Raw genomic sequence first — 16926 nt, forward strand, 5'->3', positions numbered from 1 at the left:
CAGAACAATAAATGCTGTACCTAGAATTAAAACAAGACAAAGAATATATATTTATATAAATTTGTATATTCAGGCAGTTACATTAGCCTGCACTAGTTGCACGCAAAGCCTTAGCTGTTTTTCCAGTTAAAAGTAGATAGAAAATTGAATAAAATATAACAAAGATTCATGTCACATTAACAAATGTCTTCCTCTGACAAATTATTATTTTTTAGGTAGAAGTAGTACTCTAGAATGAATCTCTCTGGACCTGCATAAACATTTGGTATCACATTAAAAATTAAGTGAAAAGAATTGTTCTGATGGCATCAAGTTAGGAGGCACTAACAATAAAAAGGTGACAAAGTTAACTTTGGAAGAACAGGATGACTTAGATGAATGGAGTAACAGAATGACTTTCCATAGCAGAAAGCACTAGTTCATGCTCTGAACACAATTTCTGTGGCAAAGTAAGGTTAAGCATTCAGCACCACAGAGCAATAGCTCTCTGCAGTAGAGATCACTACTGATGACAGGACAAATCATTACAGGGAAGGGGGGCATAGCCTAAACTCCACACAAATCCTTATTCAGGCAGACTGTAAAAATCTAAGTCTCAGATTATCGCCTGCTGCCAGGTTTGTATCACCTAAATACAAACTCACATCTCCATTTTGGACCAGGAAGTTTTCTAAGCAACTAAACAGAACTTCCATGCATGCTCACAGTCATCCCCATCTGGGGATAGAAGCATTTAAGCTCCATCATGATTCTGAAATTGGCAAGGAAAAACTCAGTCTTTGCCTAAATTCTGGTTGCAGCCTGAACCACCAGAGAGGTTTGCAGCCTAACATACTCTTTTTCTGACCATCTTTTGCTAATAGCTTAGCTGTAAAAGCATTCATTCAAGAAATATAAATGTTCTGGGCCTCAGTCAGAGAGAGCTTGGGCCTTCTGCTCCTATTTCCTAAAGAAGCTAAAGAAGATGGTGGGAAGCCTCAACTCCTTTCAAACAAGGCAATCAGAGAAAGGGGCAGAGACAGAAATCATGACAGAGCCAGGCTCTTTAGTCCAGTGGGTAACAGCTTCCTTAAGAAAAGGAAGTTGTTCACCCTTAATGCCCCACTAGCATATGCATATCTCAGATCACAGTAATACCAGGGTATTTACTCCATTATTAATGTACATATATTTTTGCCATCTTCTCAGCAATGCCTCAATGACCTGACTGTCCTTTCAGCAGAGAAAATCAGGGCCACACATGATAACACTCAGCAGGGAAGAGGCTTATACAGACAGCAGGGTGCATTCTCTGCAACAGTTTAGAGAGAGCCTACATCGAACAGCAAAACAAAAGCCTCAATAATACTACCTAGAAGAATGTAAAAAAAGCCTTTTTCTTTCCTTGTAGTCAAGCTCAGGGTGAGGTTTCCTGAAGAGCTAAGGAGCACAGAGAATTGCAGCTTCTTCGGAAATTTTGAAAACAACTTTTAAAAGAACTTGAAATGATTTGCAAATCTGAGGTTATACCTATTGTTATCTCAGTAGAATGGATAATGGTTGAACATCCCTGTCCTCTGCATTCATTTATAACTTTTATTTATTATATGCATTCTTCATAGCACCACCTCTTCCTGCATTTAGGATAGAAACCATTTCTCATTCTTAGATAGATACTATCAATCTATTATCTTAAACAGGTATTTCTTGAATATAAACTGAGCTCTAATAAGGAACTGCTGGCTGTATTGTGGGTGCTACAAAGATTCTAAAATGAGACTACAAAGTAATCAGAAAAAGATCTAATAGCTTCATCTTCAAATATCACAGTATGAAATCTCATGTAGACATGTCCACGGATAGGAACTGGACCAGATCCTCTTTCAGGTTCACAGGAGATCTTGAAGCACAGTTTTTAGGAAGGCAAGCAGAAACACCACCAGCAACCTAGCAAGACAATCTTGGGAAGAAGGTAGGAGGGACAAGAACATCAAAAAGACTAAGTACAGAATAAAGTGCTGACAGAGTGCAGAGACTATATCACATGCCAATTAAATATGCCTACCCTCCAAAGTGCCAAAGGAAGCAGCATTTCTGTCCTTTTTTTTTTGAGGGCATAAATGGGTCCTTTGTGGTGCCTACACACCTGGCCACTGCCTACACCAGTGGTCAGGCAAGTGCCAATCGGTTCCATCATCCATTTCAGTGGATCAAGCCCCATCATCTTTCAGGCACATTAGAAACCAAAGATGCAACCTGAATACCAAACCAGGGCTGCTGGATGACAAAAGCTCAACCCTAATCTGATTATATGAAAATGAGAACCACCATACTCCCCAAGGAAAAGCACGATAAGAAGGCACAAAATGGTGGTATAGCTGTCCCATCAGCACTGTGGGTTGGGAATCCAACAGCAAATTTCAAAGCAACACAAGATTTGGTACATCTTTCTAATTTAGTTGACTGTGTAAAAAGAAAACTATCTAAAAAGCAAGAAAAAGTACTATCTGAATGAGAAGCAACTGGGCTGCTGAAACAGAAACACTGAATAAGTCATTATCTTCAGTTTAATGTCCTCTCGGGATTGTCCCGGAAGCATATCTCACACTTTACAATTCCTGAGTGGCCACGGAGAAGCCAGCACAGGCTGATAATTTCTCCAAAAAAGAGACAGTTACAGATAGCACTTAGATGTAAAGAAAGGTTAAACCTTACAAGGTTAAACTGGCTGATGAACTGAACTATGTTCAACAGCTGTGTTTAACCAAACTCCATGAACAACCAATTTAAAAATGTGGCAGTAGATTAGTCTCAAAAGTTTTTATCCTCTACAAGCAGTACAAATACCAGTAAAAACATACTACTGTACTCACTGCACAAATACTTTAGTAAGATCAGTGCTAGCATTTCTTTTTAAAAAAGCTCTGTTACCAGGGATTTTGTTTTAATATATCACTGAAGTGACTACAGAAAGATTTGCAACTCTTCTGCTTTGGATTTGACACAACTTTCCAGAATTGTTTAACTGTTAAAAAGTTATTTCATTTGTAGGGATAAGAATTCCAGCTGCATGACCAAAAAGATAAAACCACATTAAACATCTGTCAATCATCATGTAAAACAGGTAAGTAGTCCGACTTAGGCAAACTTTCTTCATGGCATGCCCCTTCCCTCCTTTCTGACAACAACGACACCCCTGCAGGGTGCAGAGCAGCCAGCAGCTATGAGGAGCAAGGGAGATAAGGGGACACTTGGGAGCTAGAAGATGTAGGAAGGAGGGAGAAAGCAGCACTCCAAATTCCTCCCCTCACTCCATTGCTCAGTTTTACCCAGAGGCAAACAAGAATGGCCCGAGCCAGAGGACCATGGTGGGGAGCCCTTCAGCCCTGAGGAAGGCATGCTGCACACCTCTGTCCTATCCACTGCCTCGCACCTTCTCCCACCCTCCTCCTCCCCCCACCCCCAAACCCTGCCTTCTCCCATTTGCTTCCAGGCTGAACTGGAGAAGGGATATGGTTGCAGCAGTGGCTGAGGCAAAGAGATCAAGAGCCAGAGAAACAATCAAAAAAAAAAGAAATAGTATCTCCAGAGCCGGGGGCAGCTCGCCATGGTTTCCTAACCCAGGTGCTTGGTATGATGTGTGCTTGCCACCAGGCTAGAGACAAGGGTGCCAGGTACGGGGGTTGTGCATCAAAAAAGGAGGAGGTTTTCTTTACATGCCAAAAATGCCTCCCTAACTGCTCAGTTAAGCAACACGCATCAGCATTTCCTTATGAGCATCCTATCAGATTGCACAGCTGAAAAATACCCTGCTCTAGTTATAGCAACACGTTAAGGGAAAGGTAATAATGATTGTAATGCAAACCGAATTCAAAGAAGAAGTTTCAAGTTATTATTTGTATTGTTATGCCTAGAGTTGACACAAACAAACATTTACCTTATTATAATATATACTGCAGCACACATTAATCAAGATCGATTAAATGGATAGTGCAAGTTGCGAACACACACATGAGATGCCAAAACGGGGAGGATGAGTAAGATGGTATTAAATTTCAACAGCTACAATTAATCACAGTTAATCTATCAGTGCTCAGCCAAAAATAAACTAATAGTCAAAAAAAAAAAAAAAAAAAACAAAAAACAAAAAAAAAAACAAAAAACAAAACCACTCTGGGAAGGGAATGCACTCTTCTAAAGGTTTTAGAAATACACTGTCAGCTGAACTGCAAAGCTACTCTAGTGGCACCACTTCTCCCCCAATAAAATGTTATAAAAATGAGTCACGCCCAGATGACATACAAAATCCTTAATGCATCTGTTTGAGGGACTTGCTGTGTTATTGTCCTCTCTGGACTTTGAGTTTTCCCTCAAGCCATAGTTGGTGGAACTATATATTCAGCTCAGACTAATTGATGCAGTATGTTTGCAGTATTGTTTCCAAATATTTCCATTGGCGTTTCAAATGTTTCAAAAATTAACAGTGGGGGTACTTAGCTATTGGAACAGTTCAACAAGGGTTGTCATTGCAATTTTTTCTATTGAGGTTCTATGTTCTTCTAGAAATATACTCTAGTTAAAACAGGAATGAAATCAGGAAAGTTCTGCTGGCTTGAGTTATACAAGACAATAATAAATGATAAATGGGTCCTTCCTCTAGCTTTAAAAATTTCCAAATCTGTTTTGTAATTCCTGTGGTGTTTAGGATATTTTACCTTTTTTACCCTATTTCATCTGTAACTTGTTATACTGGTACCAAAGTAATCTGAAGGGATAGCATCTCATAACGAAGAGTATCTGTTTTTGTTTATAACCAATTTTTCACCCATTTTTTTTATTAACAAATTTGCTATGTTTTAATTTTTGCAGAGGCATTTCTTCCCGAAATCAACAGAACTCAACTGAAGTTTCATGGCTATGCTGTTGTTACTGATCTGCATTTCCAAAGAAGTTCTTGTCTATGGCTGCAGGACAAATAACTTTGAATATTAATTTTCCTACTCTATGGAAAGCACTGAAATGAGAGATATTTTGAGCACATTCCCAGTTTATATCATCTGCTTTGTATCCAAAGCTCAGCTTCCCCGTTTTGAATAGACAATAATGATGCTGTCATGGAAAACACAAAACAGCAATACAAACTACAAGAAATACAAAGTATTTAAGTTCATCTCTACAGTACAGATGATCACATTAAAAAAAATACAGCTCATCTCAACATGACAGATTTTGTTTTTACCTTGGGTCCACATTTGCTGTTGCTTCATCAATGATAAGGATCCGATTTTTTTTTAGAACCGCTCTGGCAAGACACACCAGCTGCCTCTGACCAACACTAAAATTAGACCCAGATTCTGCCAGCTGTGTCTCCATTTTATTAGGTAGATCTTCCACAACCTCCTTCAATTGCACCTGTTGACATGTCAACATAGTGTAGGATGAGTAACTCCTTTTAAATCAGCTATTGTTTGTCTGATGACACAACAATAAGTAAGCAAGATTTACCTTTTATATTCTGACACAAAACAAGCAAGTGCCAAGTCGGATTACACTGTGTCAGTTATTAGAATTCTAATAACATTAAAGCATATTGTTAAGATTTTATTATTGTTCATTAAAATTAAGATATGAATCAAAACATAACCAAATCATCATCTCAAAGGATAATTTTTTCATAAAAGACATATATAAAAATATACACATCTACACACACATTCACAAACACACAAATACATACACACACACACACACACACACAAGTCTACCTTTTTTCATCAACAGCTGTGCCCTTATCAAATCTGAAACATCTAAAACCTAATATACACAAGCACTATAATGTTATTTGGCACGTAAATATCAGATGTACATTACTAGATTAAGTCACCTCTTCCAAGACATTCCACAGCTCTTCATCGGTGTATTCATTGAAAGGATCTAAATTTTTCCTCATAGTTCCAGTGAATAAAACAGGTTCCTAAAACCCAGAAAAATTAAGATTTTATTACATACACAGGTTTTATAACACAATAGGTAATTTAATAATAATCACAACTAATCTATATCAGCAATGGCACAGAAATATCCTACAACAACTTATCTTTGTGAAATGCAAAAGAGTATTTTACAAGAAGCACATTTAAAGAGGAAGAAAGACAAAGTAAGTACTAGACAAATCTATATAGAGATATTTCAACAAACAGGGCAAGTCTGTTGGTAGAACTGCTGTACGCAGTTCTGTCGGTACTCAGGTCAGCACTTACATGCCACTGTTTTGATACCACAAGCTATATATATATTTACATGAAATTACTGCTATTCTCCCAGCATTGTTAATGAACATCAGCAACAACCACTGTCAATGAGCTTACACTCCTAAAAATTACGTTTGGGCAGTTCTGAAAAGTTTCTGTTTGAACTACATAAAATGGAGAGGAATCAAAGAGCTCACAATGCTTTTTTGGTTTTGCTTTTCTGTTTGTTTGTTTTTTCTTTTTCCTTTCCCCATTTCATACCATAAAAGCTCTTCAATTTTACCACCACAAAGTCTAAAAGAAACAATTTTCACCATTTCAATGCAATGTTCAAATCTATACACATTGATGTTAATCTATACTGCCAAAGCATCAAACCAATCTCACCCAGAACTGGAGCACTGCTGGGCAAAGATATCACTCAAAATAAACTAGGGCCTCAAACCAGTACATTCACCCATTCAGGTACCAATGTGGGTTTACCTGTGGCTGAAGCAGCTGTTCCACTTCAGTTCTAGTTCAGGCCAGTAACAATTCATTAATGAGACTGGTTCAAATCAATTCACATTGAAACATGTAATATTTGAGAACAGCAACCACGACTTTTGATTCAGAATTCCCTAAGCAACAGACCAATACTCACTCATGTGAGCTGCCAGATCTGAGAGTCATGCACGGGTACAGGGCTAAATTCCTCTTAATACTACACACAAGACAACAGTAAGTCAAAAGCTGTAACACTGCTGGTCAGAAATGGAGTCTATTCATCATGTTATCAGCATCTCCTTTGAACTGGAGAAATCTTATACAAGTATTCCCCCCCCCTCCAAAAAAAAAGTCTAAATTTACATTTGGTAACTTCAGCTTGCTCCAAGGTTAACCTCTGTTTTGACTTACGCCCCATCTAACCCTAGTTGATGTCCAGCTCCAGAGGGCAGCACCAAATCAGAACAGAATTTAGATCTAAAACCCTTTTTATTGTGTCTTTATTTCTAAACCATTCTGAGTGATATAAAAGGATTAACGAAGACAGAACACGGCACAATCAATGTAAAAGAACACATGCATTTCTTGATGTAACACACCAATTATTTGAAAATATCTGTTGCATTAAAAAAACATCACTGAAAAGCTGTTGAATGAACAAAAGGATTTAGTAAGAACATTAACAGGTTAAAGAACATTTTTCTTCAAAAACACCTAGAAATAATTTGTTTAACAATACATATTTTAATACACCATTTGGTGTGTTTTGAAGGTATTGTTAGGTTTATATTCCATTTCATTCTTTTTTTTTATAGGTTGACAAAATAAGAAGCTGAATTTATAAAATGTTCATAAGTATTATAAAAGTCCTAACAACAGGCGTGTACTGCAACAGTAGATAAGGATTATTTTTAATTATCATTTCTCACATAGATTATTATTTAAAATAGTCTGGTTTATGAGAGGAAAGTAATAAGACAAACTGTAAATAATTGTTGTAAAAATGCTTGCAGTCAGGGAGGCAGACAACATTTGCATAGAAAAGATTTACAAACACAACCTTCACACAGCTCCATCTAAGCAAGCAATTAGAAGTCTAAGCACATTTTTATTTCTCTGGGGAGGTATTTAAACTTACGTATAAGAAAACTTCAGTCTTGCCTCATCACTCTCTAGGAATGGCTCAGTTTAGCATGCTTTATGTCATAGTTTTCATAAGCATCTCTCCCTCTCTCTCTGTTTTCTTAGCTTCCCACATAATTATGAAGATTTTTGCTGCAAAATAACTGTCTGATGTTACATGACTACTACTGATAATATTATTAGTAATGTAATACAAAGACAACACTTATACTACAGTATAATCCTTATTCTAAACCCTTCTCACTAACAGCACTGCAAAGTTTTGCATATTGTTAGTGAAAACAAGTCTACCTTTATGTGGAAAAGAAATCCTACCAGCTAGCCCTCAGACACTTAAAACCCGCAGGGATGAAAACACATAACATAAAACTTGATAAAAGTCACAGAACTCAGCTAGATTAAAATAGTTTCATGATCATGTCAATAAACCAGTGCACAAATAAAAACATGTATAACTAAATGCAGTGAATTTGGAGCATCTGCATTGCTCAAGATGTAGAAACTGTATTTGATCAGCAGTTTTCCTGTCTCAGGACTGGATTTTTATTCAGTTTTGCTGAATGCTTCCAAACACAGAAATCATCTGCAATAGCTATGGATAAGGACTTGAAAAAGCTGTAGACCTTGAATGAACTGATGGTCATCTATTTTCAGGAGAAAAAAAACCATTGCACACAAACAAAAGAAATAGAATTTAAGTCCATGTAAAGTCCTCTTTAGATACAAAAAGGTCACTAACTTCAGGGAGTAGTACCACTGCGCATTAATGAAGTCTTCAGTGTGCTGAAACAAAAGCCTGCATTAGGCTACAATACAATTGTGTGGGGTTTTTTTGGGGGGGTAACCTTTTGTTGGTAATAGCATACCTACTTTCTTTCTCTTTGATTCCTATTCTTTGGACAGGGGCAGGAAAAAAATGGCAGGTAATCAAGAGAGGCTTAAAAGAAACACCATCCATTACTGTTTTTATCAGATTTTCAATTTAAAGAAAGTAATATAACATAAACATGCTGAGTGCTACCTTGCCAACAGACTAGCAAAACATTCAGATGGTCAAAGGACTCTAAATACAACTTCTGTGATAAAATACAGAGATCTAAGAATTAATGCTAACATGGAAAACAAATTTCTCTGGTTTCCAGCCTATTGTACTGTCTACCGGCTAGAACAACCAAGATGAATTATTTGCCAAAACACAACTTCGTATTTGTAGTCATTAGAGTTTTTCTGCCCTCCTCCCTTTCCTCCCCCTCCAGTAGAGGATAAAAGATCATAGGATAGGTCAGAGGTCTCACAAAAATTGATAACCTGCACAGGCTCTGCCTTCAGGAAGTTAAGAGGTTATACATAGAGGTATGTATGTACTGTATGTATCTATATCCCTTCTCTGATTCAACGTCTCATTTGAAAGTACGATAGACCTATGGCCTACTGGATTTCTTGGAACATCCTTTCTTCTGCTCTAACATCAGAGAGGTTAGGCCATTCACAACACTGTCATTTCTTCCTGTATTCCTGGGCTTCTGAAGCTCAGCAAATTTTAATTTATGACCCATTCTTTCTCTGTTGTCTCTGCTCTCCTCCTCTCCACCGACCTCCAAATAATGGCAAGGCTGACAGCTCGCTTCTAGTCGGGACATTTGCTCTTTCTGCATGTAGCCTCAGTCAGTCTGTATAGGGGTGACTACAGAGTGACCCCTCAAAGTCCCTTTCTAACAAAGCTTTGGGCAATGCATCACGCAGCACTTGCTGCCAAAGAATCAATGGACCTCTGGAGATTGCTGAAGCTTGCTGTATTCCTGTCAGATCTCTCTGCTCTTTCCCAGGCTGGAGGAGGACAGCATACCGCTAATATCTGCTCAAACTTATTCCAAAGAAGTAGATAGGGGCAAAACTGAGAAGAAAACCCTCCAAGTCTCCTAAGCTGATTCTCTTAATCTTAAAATAACTGAGACCTCATTCAAGTAAGAACAGGGTCTTGTTCAAGTTTCTAAGTCTACTGCATAAGGAGTGCAAGGGGAACATATCCTGGCAAAACATTTTAAATACTGTGGCACTATAGTGAAAACGTATATAGCAGACAAAGTCAGTTCTTACCTGAGGTATAATTGAAATTTTCTTCCGCAAGTCATGGAGTCCTAGCTCTGATGTCAAGTACTTATCAATCCAAATCCTTCCTTCAGGTTCAGCCAGTCGAAAGAGGGCTGCTATCAGAGAGCTTTTTCCAGCTCCCGTTCTTCCCACAATTCCAACCTACGAAACAAACCAAGCTAGTATGATTAAACCAACAACTTCTCAGGATTGACTAATATTTTAAGCAATAGTTTTACACCATTCAGGTATAAAACATTTTTTTATAAACATTTTTTCCAAAAGGAAGAAATGTCTCCCCTCCGCCCCTCTCAAAATCAGTTTGGAGTCAGGTGACATTTGGATTTCTTGGATCATACCATTCAAAGGTGAAAGAAATCTTTTTCTAACAAAGCTTTTCCCTCAATATGTGCTACTGTATTGTATCAACAAGACAAAGCAGCTCAGTGCATAGAGTAATGTGATTCAAGGCAGCTAATTTCTCTCCTAAATCTGGCTTACAGGGTGATGTCAGGCAAATCATTTCAGATATGCACCTATTTCTCAATCCAAAAAAAAGACTTTCATAAAGCACTTTGAGAACAACATATAAGCAGTATTGCCAATTTAAATAACATTGCAACTGATTTTGGTTAGTACAGTCAAGAGGAAGCACTTTAAAGTAGTCAAACTTTAAAGCCAAAATAAAGCTAAAACTAGCAGTAGGATTGTAAGCAGTATTCATGCTTCACACAGCTGCAACAACAGAGAGGATACAAGTACTGAAACTACAAGGCCATGTGAGCAAGCTGCACTTCCTTTCCAAGCAGGAGAAACAGTGAATAAAATTAGAGAGAATCATTCTATTTCTATAGGTTCCCAAGGAAAAAATATAAACTGTTTTACAATGTGAAAAAATAAGACCTGCAGAAAAAAGATGTAGAGACGATGCAAAGTAAGGGTTTGCTAACTTTAATGTCAAAAGATTAAGATTTACAAATATTTCATATGAAACCAACATCAAGGAGAAAGTAGGCCCATTAATAAATGAGAAGAGACATATAATTAGTAGTGATTAAATGCTATTTGAACAGCAAACTCTTTTTTTTTAAAGCTGTCTTCAGGTAAAGGATTCTTGGAGAAAACAATGTATAGTAATCAATTGTATCATAGAAGGTGATGGGCATAACTCCCCCACAGATCTGATCTGGCAGGATTTGTTGTTTCCTGCATTCAGTTCTAATCACTACATTTCCAAAAAGAAATCAACATACTGGAAAGAGTTCAGAGAAGCGCAACATGAAATTAATATGGGTTGGAGATACTGATTTTATGAGGAAGGATTTATGAGGATTAAACATGTACAATATAGCTCAGCGAAGTGATTGGGGTGCAGAAGGAGGAAGAAACATGAAAATCATCATGAATATACGTACAGACACCAGAGGGCAATTACCCACTGCCTGAGACTCAGATGTATGCAGTAATGACTACTGGAATGAAATTAAGGATAGGAAACATTACATTGAACAGCAAAGAAAAACTTTCTAACAGTCAGACACTAAGCTCACGAACAAAGCAGCAATGTCCACATTTAATCACAAATGCATGAAACTAAAAAAAAATTAAAAAATAAAAAAAAAGTGTATACTGTAAGGGCAACTTTCCCTGCATAATCTAAAAGGTATTTTCTACTTCTATCTTTTCTGGTTCAATTTCATCCAACAGTTCATCACTGTACAACTGTATATAAACTAATTAACATTTATACAGTACTTATTAGTAAAGACACAGCATAATTTAAGCAAATTTGTTACAATAAATGATAAGAGAAAGTAAATTATCTAGTATTCTAAATGAAATCAATGAAACAAAAAAATGGTTCTGATCAGTTACAATACAGCTCAGAAAGAAAATGCTGAACGGAGAACACACAGACAGAGTTGTAAAAACAGAAGTTCAATTGTTTCTTTGTAAATGTTGGTGATATAAAGTATTGTATTAAGAATATAAAGAAAAAATATAAAAAAATACATTGATACTTAAAATAAAAATGCAGCTGCTCTGCATATTGTCAAAATCCCACTTTCAGTTTGGCATCAAATGAAAGGACTATGCTCTTCACTATTTAGAAAAATCTATTTGTATTTTTGGTCCAATTGACTATAGGCTGCTGAAAATTGACATGAATTTGAAACAGCTCTCAGTATACACATTTCTTTTATACACTGTATTCTTCAGAGGCCCATGTTCATAGCCAGTGCAAACACAGTGATGGTCTGCAAACAGGAGTCCCAGCCGCCAAAATCGTACGGCCAGGATTTTGCTGCCCAACGTAAGCCACGTGTATACATTGGAGTACACCTGCTACACTGGGCTCATCATTACTCAAGCATCACTCATACTTCAAAGTAGAGCTGCACAAAAAATGAGGATGAGATTTACAGCATGTCAGCTACTCCACAGAAACTGCCCGTGTCTTTGTTATACCTCAGGCAACCTCCCTTTCACGCTATGCTGTAAGAGTATTTACGTGAACAGCTGCCATGCCATAAATCCAGACTCAGCCTCCTCACACTAACTTTTTCATGTTGCCATAGCCTCAGATTTAGGATATGTCTGGACAAGGAAAATATGGTCCTTTTAACAAAATATTAGTCAATAAGCATTCAGAAATTGTTACAGTCAACTAAACACTCTGCTAAAACAAAGAAAGTGGCATTTTAAAAAATAAAATAAAGCTGTTTCTCCTGCTTCAGCCACGCTAGCTGAAGGGGGTGAACAGCCAGCTGCTGCAGAGCTCCTTATGTGAGCACTCTTTAGTCTGTCTCAGGCAGACTGTGCTGCGCTAGCAGAGATGTTTTAAACACAAGGTCCTTCCTAGCCTGTTTTGACGGTAAGGAATTACTGAATGCTGAGACATGCAGCTTAGGTGGCAGATCCGAGGAGAGAGCAGCCCATGATGTCAAGTGGCACTGAAAAGCAAGTGATCTGCTACCGATATCTTCCATTCTGACTATATCTAGAGGTTCCCAAACTGTGCGCTGGGGTAGTTATAAGACAAGCTCCAAGCACGGCAGAAATTTAACTTTATTTGCTCTGTCAGTGGCACTGTGGCCACAAGGAGTCTGTGCTAGCCAGGGGTATGAACAGGCATAAAAGCTCCCACTGACAGCCTTACAGGCAGAATCCCCTAGTGTAGCCAGAAACCTGGTTCTGAAGAGATGCTTTGCCATTATTAAAAACAATATAAGCGGCACAGATGCTTGGGAGATTTATTTTACACAGTGGCAGTCTACTGCAGTATTGTGCAAAACATGATAGAAAACAAACATAAAATTGCTGGCAATAGTTTCAAGCTGGGCAAATTCACTTCAGGATGACAAAACCACAGCACAACCACACAGCAAAAATAAATACCTTTAATACCCACCCCCCCAAGTATTGAGTAATACACTGTTAATAGTTCTTGCTTCCTTTTCTTTATTATTTTATTTCTATCTCTCACTAAGACACGTAAATCTTCTTGTCTGCTATTACATGGGAGTGACATACAACAGCTAAAGAGCTGGCCCATAGGCAAGAAAAGTAATGAGAAGACAAACATCCCTTTTGCTGTTCTTCTTAAACACCCTGTTCTCAACTTACACGTACCTAATTCCATGAGATCATCTCCATGCAGCAAAGTTGGGCTGAATTCTTGTAACATGAATGCTATTAATAAGGTCCACTTGAGGAATGAAACAGGGTTGGGACTGAATGGAAAAGCATGTTACAAATGAGGCCAGGGCAATGATTGTGAAGAGTTGAACCAGCCTCCTAGGGAAGATAACCTAATCAAAAAAGTACATGTGCATTTGAAATGTAGCAAAGCACGAATTAACACTGCAGGGCTCTAATTTAATTTTGTCTGTGGGGGAGACCTTCCCCACAGCACTCTTTCTATTGGGATATTGTTAAAATTGGGGAAAGAGAGTCAAATTTGCAGAGGAGGACGGATTTTATTTCTGTTTCTTTTAGCTACCAATCTAATTAGTTGCAACAATTAATTGGATTGGTAGCCGAAAGGAACTGAAATAAAATCCTCAGTTCTAAAGTTATGCAACTGATTTGTATTTCTTTCTTTTCTCCTCCCTTCTGGCCTCTGTGCAAGAACGTGTACATTCTTTATTTTTAATTGTCTCTATTCACTTTGTGTGTTGACACCCTTCATTCCATTTGCGTTTCATTTACTGAATCCCCAGTTTCCTAATGCAGCTCCATTTGCTTTGGATATCAACAAACATTTTGGGCTTGGGTGGTATTTTAAATAACTGTCACTTCCTGATGAAATCCAAGTTTTGTCAGAAAACTATCAAATATGTTTTACCCTTTGTTTAAAGGGATAGATAGACAGATAATTTGTCTTAATTGCAAGTGTCATGTTCTCAAACATATTTCTGCTAAATTTACAGGAAATAAATAGGCTCTAACTTTTGTTAATAAATACAATTAAGACTTACTTTTTAAATGTTTATCTTGTTTCCTAACATCCATATCTTTTATAACGTATCGTTATCACATAGCTTCTTTTTAATTTATCATCTTTGCTAAATTACGGTGAATGGCCAAACACAGACATATACATACCTTTTCTTTTGGTTTAATTAAAACAGACAAATGTCTTAACACCAAAGGTCCATCTAGACTGTAAGTGAAGTTAACATTTTCAAATGCTATCATTCCTTGGCTTGGCCATTCAGGTGGTGGATGCTTGTCAGTCTCCCAAGGAGCTTCTTTTTCAAGTTCTGTGTATTCCATTACTCTTTCTACTGATATCATCTAGGGGAGGAAAGATGACATGTATACATGAATTTCAGCTTATGGCATATACATATATATTAATATACACACACACACATATATATGTGTGTATATATATTGGATTTTGACTATAAATATTCAAAACAAATTATTCTAGAGTTTTTCTTTCAAGCAGAGATTAATCTTGGTACTATCTTATACTTACTTAATACAACTAAAGAAGTGGAAAGAATTGATTACATGTTCTAATACAGATCCCAGTCTACTATGATACATAAATCCATGTTAGCATTAGTCTTTAATCAGTGGAATTAATTACAAGTTTAAGTATATGCATAAGTATTAAGGAACTTAAGCTATGATAGTTGTCTGTCAGTCCTAACTAAGATAACCCCACACTTCTCCATGTGTTCAAAAAACAGCTACAAATGAAACTGCCAGATAAACCACAGGCAGACCCACAACAGTTACTAGCATCAAGTTACCAGCATCATCATTCCTTCATTCCTTTTTTCATCCTTGTTGTTACTACTGCACTCATCCCCAGCAAATGTTTTTAATATATTTGTCACAAGCAACTCCAAAATTCAAAATAGCTGTCACCATATTATTGCCTTAATACGCAATAAAACTTGTTTTCCTATGTATGTGATACCAGATATGAAAGAAACTGCAATATTTGCTAATGACTCTAGTCTATGGGACATTAACTGGGAAGAGAAACAAAAGAAGAACTAGCTAGACATTTTTTTCCCCTCAGGCAAATAATAAAAGCTCTGCTTAGGCTCTAGTGCAGATCCTCACCCATGCATCTACTCATTACAATTTCAGTTTTATAGAAATGTTGAATGTATAGGTTATTATATTTCATTTTACTCAACTGTATCCACTCATAGGTGGATTCTGAAAAGGCCACCATAAAGATACCCAGTAGGCTTATCTTGCCTGGAGTGGCTTTGAAGATGGGCGCTACCAGGCAGCAAGTTCTCTGACCTCATTGCCACCACACTATGAAATAAGCTCCAACGAAAAACATGTAAGAAAAGAGTAACAGAGTAGAAGAGAGGGGAAATATTCTTGCCTTCCTCAATTTAGGACTTTAATAACAGGGGATTTTTGGAGGATGTCAACTTAACAAGGAAAAAGTTAATGCTAATCACAGCTCTATGAAATGATCCACATTCAACACCAAAGACAGCTTTGTAAACAGTAAGTCTTTCTCCAAAGTATTTCTGAATCCCAGCTTCTCACAGAGTAATTCCCTACCATTGGAGAATCCCAAAGATTTGCGTTTCCAAAACTTCCTAACTTGAACAAGAAAGACCAACTTTCTTCCCATTTCTCACCAAAATCTGGCACCACTAGTTTATTCATGTCTGGAAAATGCCTTGAAGAAGCTACGTGCTATGTGCTAGACAGTATAAATACAAATCTAACATTATTAATTTTATCTATTATTAAACACGGCTTTGTTACTTTTACAAAAGTACTAGATGTATTTCATAGACTATGGTCAGCAAATTATAATTACAAGGAAACTTCAATCATCAACACAATGCACATAAAAAACAGGTTTATGATGCAGTATGCTCTTTAAGGTGCAGTATGTTTTGCAGTATTTTTTCTTATACGTTAACCTACAAATGTTAACAGGCAAACTACAGCATACTAGTAAATACTGTAGATAGGTGGAAGGTGTTTTACTTTATATATTTTGGAAAACACACATCATCAGCTCAGCTGAATATAAATTTAATACTTTCAAATATTTGTTAATTTCAAACAAATGAAGAAGATATAACCTTTACAATGAATTAACAGGACCCCCAAAAAATCCCACAAGGGATATAAATAAAATAAATAAAAATACAACAAGAATATGTAATAAAAAATTGAAAAATCCCAAATCTTTTAAAAATTCTACTTCTAGAGAGGTATTAATTTCATATAATTTTAGCAACTTTCAATGTACACATTGACATCAGAATAGACAGTCTCTTTACTGCTATAAGGGACGATTATAAAGACTCCCTCTTTGTCAATGGAGAAGGACAGCCTTTGGGAACAATTCAACTCAACAGACATTCAAAATCAGCCAGACAAACTATACACTAGAAAAGGCTATTTTTTTCCACTGACTGTAAATGGTGCCTCAATTGCTTGTGGAAGTATTGATGTCCTAAGTTAGGTAAAA

The 16926-nt window shown here is 37.0% G+C and overlaps 1 protein-coding gene across 1 annotated transcript in view; it reads right to left on the bottom strand.

Annotated features, from left to right (window-relative positions):
* Positions 1-16926, bottom strand: part of ABCC4 (ATP binding cassette subfamily C member 4 (PEL blood group)) — a 152095-nt gene that overhangs the window by 23070 nt on the left and 112099 nt on the right. The window contains exons 25-28 of the mRNA XM_067293393.1: positions 14559-14750; positions 9957-10112; positions 5864-5953; positions 5219-5391 (exon numbers count right to left, since the gene is read on the bottom strand). Coding sequence (XP_067149494.1) covers positions 5219-5391; positions 5864-5953; positions 9957-10112; positions 14559-14750 — 611 coding nt within the window. The remainder of the gene's footprint in view (positions 1-5218; positions 5392-5863; positions 5954-9956; positions 10113-14558; positions 14751-16926) is intronic.

Source organism: Apteryx mantelli, chromosome 1, assembly GCF_036417845.1.
Source record: "Apteryx mantelli isolate bAptMan1 chromosome 1, bAptMan1.hap1, whole genome shotgun sequence".
NCBI lineage: Eukaryota > Metazoa > Chordata > Aves > Apterygiformes > Apterygidae > Apteryx > Apteryx mantelli.